The 14,727-nt window shown below is 39.5% G+C and overlaps 1 protein-coding gene across 1 annotated transcript in view; it reads left to right on the plus strand.

The window, feature by feature from the left end:
• Positions 1–14,727, plus strand: part of LOC112558858 (transmembrane protein 131-like) — a 50,649-nt gene that overhangs the window by 1,251 nt on the left and 34,671 nt on the right. The window contains 7 exon segments of the mRNA XM_025229572.1: positions 1,065–1,132; positions 1,522–1,556; positions 10,133–10,201; positions 10,468–10,595; positions 12,692–12,699; positions 13,752–13,853; positions 14,063–14,185. Of these exon segments, the coding sequence (XP_025085357.1) occupies positions 1,065–1,132; positions 1,522–1,556; positions 10,133–10,201; positions 10,468–10,595; positions 12,692–12,699; positions 13,752–13,853; positions 14,063–14,185 (533 nt within the window).

The following is a 14,727-nucleotide window of genomic DNA, read 5'->3' on the forward strand; positions in this document are numbered from 1 at the left end:
ATGATCTCATATTACACAAAAAGAAAATCTTAGTAAACTAGGCATAGGTATGACCCAGTATAGCTTATCAGTTTAAGATTTATTTGTAACAGTGTTCCACAAAAGTTTACTTCATGCCACAGAACTAAAGCAGACCTTCAGTTATGTTAGCTAATGGTCATTCATAATTACTTTTGTTTGTTTTCTTTGCCAATTTCAAAAGTAGCTCTATGTTTTATTAAACGTATAATTTTCTTATAATATTATTTGCTATGATAACTGTAAAATGGTGAATGAGATTAATCCTGGAACCAATTCATGATTTTTTATGTATGTACATGTATTTTACTGGTATATTACCAGTGTTCCCTTTTATCAGCATATAATGCTAGAGTAGGTGTTGGGGGTGGGGCGTGTACTAGTTTGCTTTTAAGTATTTTATCTGTTGATAGCTCTGTTGCTTAGCAGCTGACAAAAACTAATGCCAGTGTATTGGAGAAGTGTACTTAATTATACCTTTAGAAAAGAGCAATGACAATGTCCCCAGTTTAATAAGGTATGTTGTGGGATAAGGGGCCAAAATGATCATAGCCTTAATATCAAATACAAGATAATACAACATCTGAAGGATCTCAAATTGTAAGAAAGTTTTAACTCACTAGACCGAAGCTGCTTAATGTGTAATTCTGACTAATGCTACATTTACAGTGGAGTGACCAATATCCCATGATGATTATAGTCACAATCCAGGCCCAGTGTTGTAAAATAAATAAATATCTTATTCTATTTTTTTCTATATAAGTCAAAACAAATGCAGGTGAATTTGCAAAATTATCAGTAGTCATTTTATTATTATCCAAAGTTTTGCTAAAAACTAGTAACTGGTGACATAAAAATTAAGTAGAAAATGAATGTTTGATAATTGAAGAGATAACCATCATCCATGTGCCTTCACACTCCTTTCCTCCTCAGCAGTAAGATTACAAATTAATTTTTATAAAGAGATTAAGCTCTACATATTTTTTGTGTAAAGCTAAAGACCTCAGATTAAATATGTTGCATCAAGTATTGTTTCTTATGTGCAGCATTTATCCAAACAGACAAACATCTCACATACATTGATGGTGATCTTGCCAGTGGGATTCCTCTGGAGGTGAGATGGGTCACTGCTGCTGCTAAATAAAGAGAATGCAAGTCAAATGAAGTCAAAAATTTAATGTAACTTTTAAAGCATGGAAGTAAGAAGTTGGCTTTCTCCAACATGTATCATACATCATCGACACATATTTATTACTGTTTCTGAACTTTAAAAAAATACATTAACATGCATAACATGCCTTAAAAATTGAAAAAAAAAAAGATTGCCATCCCTGCCCTGTAGTTATTACTCAAAGTTATTTGAAAGGCACACCACCATTAGAACAGTGGTCTATTTAGTTTTGCTTATAGATTTAGAGTTTGTGCAGAAATGAATAAATGGGCTTCTTTCAGATATGTCTGTTGATCATTGCTTTCATCAACTGTATCTGTTCTTATTTGCAGATCAGTCCAGGGAACACAGTTTTATCAGATTTCAGGTAAGCATGATTCTTGTTTGCATGAATTTGTGAGGATGTGATTGTGATTATGTAATCATGGAAGTAAACAGGCAGCTTAAAACAGTGGCATCCAAACTAACACTTGTGTGGTACAGCATACTTTCACTTTTTGATCTGGTTGTGGAACAGTACCTTGAAGTGTTAGGGAAGGTAAGGCAGCTGGGAAAGGAGACAGGCAACACCCTGCAAAAAAGTTAGTCACAAGATTGCTCTCTTTGACTGTAAGGTCATTGGTCTGTTGTGCCTTTTTTATGAAATGATATCAATATGAACGCCTCAGTTTATTTAGTGGAGAAAATGGCCACTATAATCTGATGTTGATTCAGACATGCATGCTGGTATCAAGCTCAGTTTGAGTTATTTTCATTTAATATTACTTGTAAGTTTGAAAAGAAGTGCTGTATCAGATTTATAAAGGGTGAAAACTGAGATGTAAAATGAGATTAGTTCACCGAAAGTGCTGCCTGTGACTGTTCTAATAACAGTCCGACCTTGGTTCTCACTAGAAGGAGGTGTTTAAGGTCACCTTTCCTTCTGTAATAAGTTGATCTTTGTTTTCTGTCTTTTTTGTCAGAGCATTGTTACACTTTCAGTGTCATCTTTTTAATATTAATACACTTACGGTATAATGGGCAATTTTAGATGTTTAAGGATGACCGCAGGCTGAACACATCTGCCAAGTCCATGTCCACTTCAAGGGTTGAAGTTAATGCTGTTACTTTGCAGGAAAATCCATTTAATTCAGAGATCTACTTAGTGGTGGTCTTTTCTCTCCACTTTGAAATTGTCCTTTTTCTTCATCTTTTATCTTCATGTTGCCTTAATCATCAAGTCATACCATATTTTTTTTCTTTCATTCTGGAATGCTATATATGTAAAAATCATTTTATAAGTTATTGTCATATATCACACTCCATCATGTCTGCTGGTGCTGTGTGGCCAAGTGGTCGTTGCATTCTGTTTTGGAGCAGAGGATTGCTGGTTCAAAGCCAACTTGGTCTGGTGACTGGAAAACTACACCGCTTAGGCGCCTGATTTACCAGGAAAGTAAAAGATGGCAAAGAGACGGTTGGACTCTATGTACTATTTCTTAAGGTGTATCACTTACATTTTACTACCCCCAATAGCGGCTGTTCCATTGGACGATTGCCTTATTAGTGTTTTTATATATATTTTTTCCTTTCTCTCTATTCATTTGTAGAAAAATGACTTTTGTAGCCACCTTTGCATTAATTAGTTTCAGCTCATTTTTTTTATTCTGGAACCAAATGTCACAATATTCTGATCTCAGCAGTGTTGGAGTGGGAGCCATGTTGCAACAGCAAAACTTAAATGGTTGTGTTTACACTTCCTGACATATAGTGTGTGGTTTTGATAATACGATGACACCAGAATTGTAGTACTGACTGCCATTAGCTAGTCTGTGTCTCTATCACTTTCCTGTCAGACAGCAAACAATTGACAAAGCAGGAAGCAGGAACTAATTAAAATGAGCCTTGGGTCAAGCTGGCAAGTTTTCCCTAATGTTAGTATGCCGTTCGTATATTTACAAAAGTCCTTATTTTAACACAAAAAGTCTGTGTTCTTAGAGAAAGAGAGGTATGTATTAGGATGTTTAGTTTTTAAAGAAAATGTTGCTTAATGTGAAAGTAAAATTTGCTTAGCTCTCTTTTAAAAAAAAAGAGGGAAGGGGAAGTTTCTTTCACTATTGTAGGTTATATAGATCATTATTGATTGCACATACTCATGTTACAAATTCAGCAGAATTTAAAGCAAATAGTGCTGGATTTCAGGCATAAAGGATAAACTGAAAGAAATCTATCAGTGAGAAACAGATGGTTAGGGACAAGAGAAAGAATGCTCATCAAACAGCAGCAATATGGAAATAGTTTATCCTCAGTCAAAAAACATCAGATGCAACAGCTGGAAGAGGTGTGTGGATGCTAAAGCCCACTTTAGAGTGATACTCTAAAGAGTAGAGAGCAGGTAAACTATGGAAGGGAAGTGTATCTGCATGTGGCTACTAAACTTTCACAGCAGGTCATCCCGCATGATGCACAATATGGAAGCTCCCAGATGACTCACCTTCTCCCACTCCCTCAAAACCATATCACTAATAGCCTATCCTTCTCCATCAGCAGCACAACTGTATTATAAGAAACACCTTCCCTTAAAAAAATAAAAAGGAAACCTCCCTCTAGGAACAACATACATGTAATTTTCTATTTTCAGTACTTATCATCATCGACAAAATATTAATATTTGCATCTGCCTTTGATAAATATGTATGATGTGGAGGGAGCTATGAATGCCCTTTCAAACACACACGCAGATTTTATTTATATTTCTTTTTGTCCCGAAACACATCTTAGTTTATCAGCTTTGGAACACACTTCTTTCTCTCTTTAGAGGGAAGAGTGAAATATAGTTTGTGGCCAAACTGGTTCTTCTACATCCATAATTTCAATGTATCACTAGTCGAGCAATCTACAGTTTTATGTTATGCACATGATAATCCACCATGAATAATCAGCTTGGCAGTGTTTTTCAATAAATCCATTGTCATATATATATTTTTTTGGAAGATCTGCATTCTACATGCCACTAACCTTTTTGCTTTATTCCTGAGTATTAACAAGTCATCATTATTTCTGGCCTTAGTTACACTCTTGCGTTCTCATTTTTTATTTTCTCAGAAAGCAGGCAACAGTCTCTTCTGTTCAGATGTAACCTTTTAATGATAAATCACAGAATGTTCCGTTGGTTAGTACTGTGGGATGGTTTAATTTCTGCTTGTGGGGTTGACTGTTTAAACTGAAAATGGTATAAACACATTAATGTATTTAGGAGAAGAATGTCCCTTGAAGAAACTTAACAGTAATGGTTATGGCTGAGAGTTGTGAGAACCTGTCCGTTACCCACATTTCCCAAAGGGCACAGAGACAAATTTGTTCAATCTTAATCCTCAGTGGGTTATGTGGAAGAATTAAGAACTAAATGCATGCTTGGTTGCATATTAAAAGTCAGATCTTTTTATGCTTCTTGTGCCCTATCAGTATTTCTGAGGTATTGATACATTTTCTCTTCATGAACAGAAGATTTTGAAAGCATCTTCTGTGTGTTCCTCTGGTACCATTTTCCTAGTGTCGGCAGTCATCTGTTTGCATACAAATCTCGCAGTATTCAATCTCCACTTTAAAAAAAATCTTTCCTGTCATGAAAAACACTATAAAATTAGACTGTTACATGATGTAAAGTTGTATCTGTTGTTTCACACTGAGTAAAGATTTTCATGCTAAATATAATTTTTTTGTTTTGGATTTATTTTGTGTTGCAGTTGAAGTTTAATTAAATGAATTGTTTTCTATATGGCATAATGTATAAACAAAACAGTGACAGAAATTGAACCCATTTGAGGCACAGACATATTGCTTTTTGCTAAATTGTTTCATTTGTAGTTGTAAACGGCAATTAGAATGTAAGAAAAAGTAGTTTGGCGTCCCGTCACATAAAAACAGAAAAGCAAGCAACTACAGACACATCCTTATATCAAGAAAATCGGATCCTTTGCTGCCGCCAGCTTTTCTTCATACTGCACAATGAAACTGTAGAGTCTTCAGACGGAGTCGGGTGGCCGTGAGGCAAAGCAAAAAAAAAAAAGATTGTGAGCAGTTGTTTTCCTCGTTGTAACTGGAGCCCATCCTATTCAGGTAGTCGAGCATCGAGTGCCCCTAGAAAGCAAGTTATCGCGGTTTATGCAGATGGAAGGTGGCGCGTGGAAAACCTCCGACAACGACGGTCTGTTGTTTACGATGAAAGCCTTGTGTCTATATTTAGGTCACGACGGCGAGATAAAGGAATTCCCGCCATTTCCGCTCCGTAGGCATTCTACCAACCCTTTCAGACAACTCACACGCACTCTGGCACTCATGTTTATCGGTTGCATAGCTTTTTATTTGGAAAAAAAAAAATGTCGTTCAGTACTCTTCTTGAAACATGTCACGCACTTAGGCCTAGATCGTGGCGAGATAATGTTTATTCGCGAGAATCGTGGATTGCGTTTGCCGTTGGGCTTTTACTTGCAAATGTTTCTCCTGTGAACAGTTGCTGCTTTACTATGTGCATACAGATAGGTGGTTACAAACGTCTCCAGCTTTGAAACTGCTACCTCTAGGGCTTAACTGTAGGTGCATATATCTTGCGTTCTTTGTTCCTTTCAGACAGACAGGTGATTCAAATCGTCGAGGTGGTACGTTGCTCAACAGACAAAAACTTTCAGTTCAAAGACAGCGAAATCAGACCCCAAGAAATGAGTGATTACTAGTACAGTGGTTTAAAGACCAACCTGAACGGTTTGCGGTTTTTTATTTTCAGATGTCAGTAGATATAGGCGATATAAAACTAACCCGATAACAGTGTACTACGTCACGTTGGTACACCATTCACAACATTGCCTGCAGTCAACACCAGTCAGAGAGAGAGAATGAGTGACAGTTCGGATTATTCGGACTTTGACAGTCTGCATTTCTCGCAGTTCTAAAAAACTTCTACTTTAGCGCGAGAAATGCAGACTTTCAACGACCGAATAACGCGAACTGTCGCTCTGATTGGTGTAGTATTGTAGTCTGATTGGTGACGTGGTACACAGCATCGCTCATTGATCGCAGGTACGAATGGCTTACTTTGCTAGCAGATAATGTGGAAGCTGAAGTTTACAGGTTAGGTTTATATCGCCTATATTTAACGATATCTGCAAAAAACGCAAACCATTCAGGTTGGTCTTTGACCACCGCATGCTGCTGCAGAGGCTTACCAGAGGGCAAACAATTATTTTCAAATGAGTCGCTTTGTAAGATTAAAACCCCTCCCACAGGTACAGCTGTGTTTCTGCACGCTATGGTGCTTGAACAGAGGTGTCAGGTGCGATCCAGTGAAACAGTAGAGGTGAGCAGATGGGAGTGGAGTTGGATGCCATTAACGAATGAACTAGGATATTTTATTTTTGTATTGGGCCCGGCAGGTGAGGCTTGTGGTTTTGTGCTTGCCTCTTAGAAACAGCTGTTCTAAAAACCTTACAGTGTCATTTCAGAGTTCAGTGTGTGTGTTTGGGGTGGGATGGGGATATTTCTGCGATAGTGTTGTCTACCCATGGACGTGTATTTCGGACTGATGTCTGTATGCCGAGACTCGCTCTTGGCCTCTTGCGAAGTGATCCGCTATTAGTCTCGGCGAGCCGTAACAAAGAATGTGAACAAACCGGAAGCTATGTCGTCTACTGCCTCGTTTTAGCAGTTAACGGGGAAAAAATGTCTGCCAGCAGTCCAGGGATATTAGTTCATGGTCTACCCATTCGATTTTTGTAAATATTTACGACAAACGAGACAGTACGGAAATGTGATTAACAAAATGATTTTCGTGGTTCCACTCCTCTTAATTATTGGTATGTTTGTTTTCGATTTTTGTGATTGGATTTAATATACAGAAACGTGATGCAGAACAGTACATCGCATGCCTCATCGGAAAAGACATTTCCTAACGAGAACTCCAAAACTTTCAACGTTCATTTCCTTTAGTAGAAAGATGCATGTCCTTGCCATGCATGTCCTATACTGACATTGTGATATCACTCCACGCGCTTTGTAACGATAATGAGCGCCACAAAGCCACGGAAAAATACATAGATAAAAGTGCATGTCTTTGTGCAAGAATGGACATCAGGGAAAAAAAAGTTTGCTTTCGGCTACTAACTCTGAAGTAGTTTAGTTTACGCCGCTGGTATCAGCAGTTGACAGGGTTACATCGACAAAGAAAATGTCTACATGAGGGGACTACGGCTCAAAGAGGCAGACAGCTTGAAGTACTTGGGAGCCACTCTCTCTAAAGACGGCAGCTCCGTCAAGGACAGTCCATGCTGGACTATTTATTGTAACTCTCTGTTTGTTGATCTTCTTGACCGCCTGCTCGACAGGCACCAGAGCACTCAGAACGATGTTGCTTCAGCATGACCCTTCTTAATACAGTAAAACTTCCTTGTTGACTCACTGAAATGCACCAAATCAGATTGCAGCAGGGACCACGAATCATGACTTCAAACACTACAAATTCAAGTTCATTTATTTACATTTTTCTTTTCTTTGTCGTTTTCACTTTCGTTTGGTCATGCATATTTATTCTGCCATTGTTGCGCTCGAGTGAAGATTTATATAGGAGTTAACTATCCAGGTAAAAAAATTGGATCAATGCACGTGTACCGTGTAGACAAAGACATGCATGCTCTCATAACATGCACTATTGATATTTGTGAACGTGGTTTCTGCAAAAGCGGCACAATAAAGCACCCTGGGCCACAAGAATATCATTGTTGTGAAAATAATTTCTGCAAAAGGTCGTTAATAAAGTACACTTGACTGATATGCACTGGTAAAGGGACCACAACGATCTGGGGAGAGGGGCAGTAATTTCCACCAAAGACTGTATTGCCTGGGCTATATCAACCTCCATCGACTCCACTCTAACCATATCGTCCCACGTACGACCACATCGTCCCGACACTGGAAGTCGCATTGACCCAGTCCCAGGTTAATCAAATGCCCAAGCAGTGACATCTGTTTCCTGTTAATCGGCTGGATATAATTTAATAAGAGCCTTCAAACTAAAGCATAATGACATTAAAGGTTTCAGAAAAGTTAGGATTTAGGAGAAAATCCCGTTTATTTTTCATTGTGAGATTTCATCAGAACGTATGACGGGAGCGATACGGTTTGGGTCGAAATGAGAGGTGACACAATGAAAAAGCAGTCTCTTTCAAAATGTATCTAATTTATTTTACGTTCTTTCTGCAGAAATACGTACTATAGGATAAACGATTGTCGGTCGTAAATCGCATTGAGGAGGCAGTCGCAATTGCGATCACATTTATATAGCGAAACATGTCAGTGAAGATTTTGTAGGTCGTATTTAAGAGGGGGTCGCAGTACGAAATGTCTTGATGAGGTTTTACTGTGCTCTTACCTCAAATTAACGTAAGTACCTCGCTAGTAACGTGTTACATACCTATATAAATCAGTGGGGCCGGGTGCACAGTCGCCGTGGCTAGATGCTAACGCTTTAAAAAAAAAACTTGATTAGCATTTTAGCTGAGTGTGTACCCGACCCTAGCATGCCCCGAGAGTGTCACATAACAGCTGGGTGAGTAGCTGAGTACATGTACATGCCCTCTACAAAAATCAAGTCTACAGATGGACGACGTAAACGGTGAATGCGTTTTATTGTAAAACCCTTGTTTTTGTCCTGCAGATGTAGGATTTGGTGTAGGCCCATATTGCTTGGCTCTAGTCCTGCATGTCAGCGGTACTTGTGGTACCCGTACATCTTGCAAAGGTGACGGTGCCGCCTGACCGATTTTCGTTGCGTTGTGCCGTAGTCATGCCACTGCAGCCCGCCAGTGAGAGAGCACTACGTCACATACACCACGTAACACAACGCTGGCTGGGCTGGCGAACGACAATTGACATTGATTTGTTAAGTAGCGCAGTGAGTGTGCGTGCTTGTGTGATAGGGAAGGGAGTTGGTGGAGGCTGCTCAGGAGGGGGATAGACATTGCTCGCCCCACCATTGCATCACGATCTTACAAGTTGCAAGGTTGAGGTGACAGCAGCTACAATGCATACGTCACCAGTCACTGAGGCAGCGTTCCCAATCGCACACCGACATTTGAGATCACACACACAGAGTCCGCTCAGTGTGAAAACCTGCACACCTTTTGTCAGCATGCTCGCGACATATCAGGACAGTGAGCACTGCTTCCCACCACCCCCCCCCATCCCCTTGCTGACACTCGTTCCTCCGGTCGTTTGTAGCGTCACTTGTTGCTCTCACGTCCCTTTGTAATAAACAATTGCCATTGTCGCCTTTATTCAAAGCTGTAAGCTGATCAGTGCGCACGACCTAATGCCATCAGGATAAGTTGCTAAGAAAGAGACATGCCCATTAAAGACAGCGTGTGTTTGTGTGCGTGGTTTTTTTTTTTTTGTTTTGGTCCCATATGCAGGATCTCCAAGTTGTGCATATGTTTTCTATACAAATTTTGTCCTCTGATTTTATTGATCCTAAGTCGTGATGTGTGTGCGCGCATGCATATGTGCAGATGAGAGAGCCATTGAAATGTAAAGGTATACTTCTGGACATTCAGAGATAATCATATAAAATAAACTGTGCCTCTTTAATACATGTTCAGAGGTACATAAAGCTTATATAAAAATTGAGGGGCTTCAGTTAAATAATTTTGAGTAAAATAATAAATAGTTTTATTGAGATGGTCATAATATCTTTTGGTGCAAAAAAAGCTAGTGTAGTGTTACCTAGCCTTGTGAAATAGTGTGAATACGATGCTTTTCCACACAAGATGTTAGCAGACAACCATTGACTCTGCATTGTATCATTCGTCTGCTCCTTGAGTATGCAGGGTTTTTTGTTTCTTTTTTTTTATTTGTATCGTCATCATTCATGCTTGCTGTATGCACACTGCATAAGAATGTTGGCCTTTTACTTTACAGATTACAAGATGACAACTTTTACTCAAATGGCATCCGACTGGATCCACCCATGCTTGATTTTGATGAACAGTATGTAAAATCATTATGCTCTACATATTTTAGCATACCTATGGATTGTGTTGAGATTAGGTGGTAGCAGCTGTATATTTTTTAACGATTGATTCTGTTGTTTTAAAAGAACTTCTGTTTATGACATACTTTTTCAAAATTAAAGACTTTAAATCTTGATCTAGTTTAGAGTAATTATAATCATTTCATCTCACCCTTCCTGTCCCTAGAGTGTGCACAAAAATTAGTAAGATCAAGCATTGCCTTTTTTTCTTTCTTATACACAGGCCAGTGGGGATGCCACGTATGGAGAAAGTGATTGTCCAAAACATAGATTCCAAAAACAGTTTACATCTACTGTCCATTTCAGGCAGTACTGTACATTTTCATTGCTCATTTTTTCAAGACAAAGTGAGTAATCTTGCTTTTTGCTCAGTTTTGCGTTAGATAAGATTAATTTTTAAAATCTTAGAAACAAAGCACTTTTGTTAATTTTGGGAAGTCTGAGCTGTGTTTTAATTAGGTCTACCTAGTATTAGAGGCCATTTGATGAGAGTTCTGTCCCTTCGCCTAACAGGCTGTGGGGTTTGGTTCTCCTTGATTTTGGTTATGTTTTGTGGCCGTGCTTCAATTTGGATAAAAGTGTTGAACCTTCATGTTTACATGTGCTTCTGCTGCATTTTCTTCCTCTTTTGGCTTGCAACAAACTGTATATAATGTTGTTTTGAAGTGTGAACTTTTTGGATCTATTGGCTGGATTCCATGCCTCCTGCTTCATTCGCTATCAGTGATCTTGAGTCTTGTGATGAAGACTTGAGTTCCAAAGTCTTCCTCTCGCCCTGATGCGCACACGTCAAGAGTTCAGTGGCAAAGCCCGGATTTTGGCTTCAACACAATATTAAAAGGCTGGCTTGGGCCACACATGCACCCAATTGGTCTGTCACTCTCACAAGCACACTCGTCACAACTACGACCAATCACGCATCATGGCTAGTGCAAGACATAGTCACCCAGCCTCTGTTTCCCCTGCTGCCCTGACCTGACCCATGTCAGGCCATCATTGATGACACGATGGTTTTCCCCATGCTACACCCCCTTCTTTCTGTGAGAGGTCAGTTAGTGGCCGTCCCTTCTCCCTACAGACAATGGCTGTACCACTATGTGACCTTCCACGCTCAGGTCCGTTTGACCATGTGTCTTCTGCTCAACTTTGGGGGTGGAGGGAAATGTGGCACCTGAACTATAGTGCCATTTCTAGTCTTTCGTGATGCTGTTCCCTGCCTTCTTCTTCTTCTCCCTCTGTTTCTGTGAGGCGCTCTGCACCTTTCCCTCACAGAAAGAAAATGTCAACAATCCTTCAGTGGAACTGTCGAGGAATCTGAGCCAACTTTGAAGAACTCCGATGCCTGGCATCTCATTTCTCTCCTGATATTATAGCACTATAGGAGACTCTTCTTCTACCTCTTTTTCCTTCAAAGGCTTTTGAATTGTACGTCAGGATTCTCAGACTGACTTCAGGTGGAATTGCTCTTCTCATTCGCTCCCCTCTTTTGTTTAGCCAGATAACACTGTCCACTCATCTTCAAGCTGTTTATGCCCGAATTACCCTAGACAAGACTATCACTATTTGCTGTGTCTATCTTCCTCTTTCTGCTTGGATCTCCCGACAGGACCTTGAGAGTCTTTTGACCCAACCTCCTGGTCCTAACCTTTTTTTGGGAGGGGACTTCAAGCCTTTATGGGACGGGGCCTCGACTGACACTAGGGGAGAGTTGTTGGGATCATTTTTATGGAAAGTGATCTCTGTCTTTTAAACGATGGCTCAACCACCTTTTGTCGGCCATACAGCAGCACAGCATCAGCCATTGATCTATCGGTGGCCAGCCCAGCATTGTTGTTAGATTTTGGCTGAAAAGTACACGATGACCTGTGTGACACTGATCACTTTTCTATAATTTTACAATTTTTAACTACTCTGGAGCAGAATGATAATTTTTATAACAGTGACTAAGCTCCCCGCCACTTTTCTAGTTCTAGTTTTAATTTAAGGTAAGGATCTTAGCCACGATCACACCTTATATCCTGTTAAACCTTTTACCTTAATTTTTAATGTACTTGCTTTGGAGACAATTCCTATGCAGAGGCATCGAAATAGCCGACTATGTGTCCCGTGGTTTACGGAGGAGTGTAGGATGGCCCAGTGCCTTGCCTTCCACCACCCCACTCCCAAAAAAGCGATGTTTTAAATGCAGTAGAGCTCAAGCTCATAAGATTTTTAAACAGGCAAGGAAACTTGCACGGCAGAGGTTTATGTCTTCATTGTCCTCCTGTGCTACTTCCCAAGTGGCTTGGGCGACCATGAGGAAGATAAAGGGAAGGTTTCAGGCTGGCTTGACAGGTCACTTGCAGGTTGGAGACTCTGTCCTGACAGAGGCATTAGATGTTGCTAATTCTTTGACATCCACCATTACTCAAAACTCCTCCTCTTCTCACTACACTCCAGAATTCCAGTGCCTGAAGTCTCGGATGTCTTGGATACTAGTGAACAGATCCTGCACATGATGACCAGACCATTGACTTGGCTTGGGTAGCTAATTAATAATAATAAATTCAAAATTTGGGAAGCGCCTACTCACACTCCTAATTAGGCTTGTTGTTCTGTAATTCTGGTACTGTTTGCTGTTTCATTTTATTTTTGGAAGGGGTCTGACTAGTGACTGCATTCTTTGCAATCCCAGGCACTTATGGGTCAGGGCGATGAGGGTCTTTGTTGTTTTATCTCCATCCTTGGTAGACTTTTGTGTATCACCTTGTGCCATTCCCTCCTGTATACTTTGACACTGGCCCTTAATCTAGCCGTTCCTTGCTGCTTTCATCCCTTTCGTGATGGCACAATTCACCTCTTGTTATGCGCTTCCTTTCTCTTATCAAGGCCTTTCTTTTATCACAGATCTAGGATGTCATTCATGACCCAGAGTTGTTTCTATTATTTTTGCTCTAGCACTTCCTAGACTATTGGCAGAAGCACCTCTTGATGTTTCTAGCAAGGGAGTTTACATCGCAGAACACCATGTTCAGTGCAGCAAATTTACCCCCCGACTTTGGCATTAAATATTTCTGCAATGTTTGGGTCTTGCGGCTTCTCCAGATCAAAGCACAGAAAGCGGCTGGATCATGGAATTTTAAAATTTGCATGTTCCTTCTTTCCTGTTGGATGTGGCTTAGAGGTCATATTCTTGTGTTAGTATATTGCACCTTTTTTTTTAAATCTGTGTATGTTTGAAAGCCTTAGGAGTTTTTTGCAAAGATTTTGGGGATTAGTATCTTGTTGCAGTGAAATAAGGTTATTTAGTTCTTTTTTTAAAAAGTTGTAGGCACAGTTTAGTCTTTAAGCCATTTAAATGCTTGAAAGCTGTGGACTTACGAATTTAAAAAAGAAATTGATGTATTGTTGCCTAAACAAATTCCTTTCTTACACTATAGGATTATTAGAAAATATAAGATTAGAGTATAATTGTTGACTTCAGCCTAATCATCTTTATTTTGTTGCTATTCCAGACTGTCCCACCAGGGGGGCAACACTACATTTGATGTAGTTTTTTTAGCCCGGCAGGTGGGCAATGTAGAAAATACATTGTACATCCATACATCAGTAGGTTCTTTAAAATATCAGGTATGTAATTTTGTTATTTAAACAAAGGAAAGTGTTTGCATTTGTTAATTTAAAAGAATAATTTTTTAGATACTTTCTGTTTCTGTATATTTTTTTAAGCAGATAATTATTGCCAAGTGCTAACTGTGATGGTAGCAAGAAGATTCAGTGGCTGGTGATCAGAATAGCAGTCAGATTATTTCATGTATGTTACTGCTGTTGTCTTACAGGTTTTTGGGGTAGGGATTCCAAATCCATACCGCCTGAGGCCATACCTTGGTGCTCGGGTACCCATCAATAGCAGTTTTTCTCCTGTTATTCAGATGCATAATCCTCATAGTTCCAAAATACAGGTAAGTTATCACACAGCCCTTCTCTTTGATTCCTCCTCCCACAATCAACACCATTACTAGTACTTGTTCTTTAAATGTTTTTGTTTGTCAGATATAGATCTATATAATAGTAATACATATACAAGTGTGCACATATACACACAGAGGTGAGGTATGTGTATTACTAAGGAGAGTAAATCAGCGTATATTCATATGGGCTACAGTTTTCTTAGATGCGTACATGCAGAAGTTTTGTAGCTTTGTTATTTTATGGGGCGGTGGTAGGAAGAAACTTGGGATTGTTTTTAGTTTGTTCAGCTTCAATTATTGGGACATCGTGTGAAAAGATTTCTGGAGATGTTTTCAGATGCGGTAAATGTCATTTGTTAAGGTGACCAGAAGACCCGATTTAGGCAGGACAGTCCCACCTACTCATAAAATGTGCTGCTTGTAAATACATAACAAATTTGATTACCATAGATTGATTCGCATCCTTGTCTTTGGTTTTGGGCTTTGCTTATTGCTGTTTGATTAATAATTTCAAATTTGTCTCATAGTTTACT

This window comes from Pomacea canaliculata, linkage group LG3 (assembly GCF_003073045.1).
Source record: "Pomacea canaliculata isolate SZHN2017 linkage group LG3, ASM307304v1, whole genome shotgun sequence".
Classification (NCBI taxonomy): domain Eukaryota; kingdom Metazoa; phylum Mollusca; class Gastropoda; order Architaenioglossa; family Ampullariidae; genus Pomacea; species Pomacea canaliculata.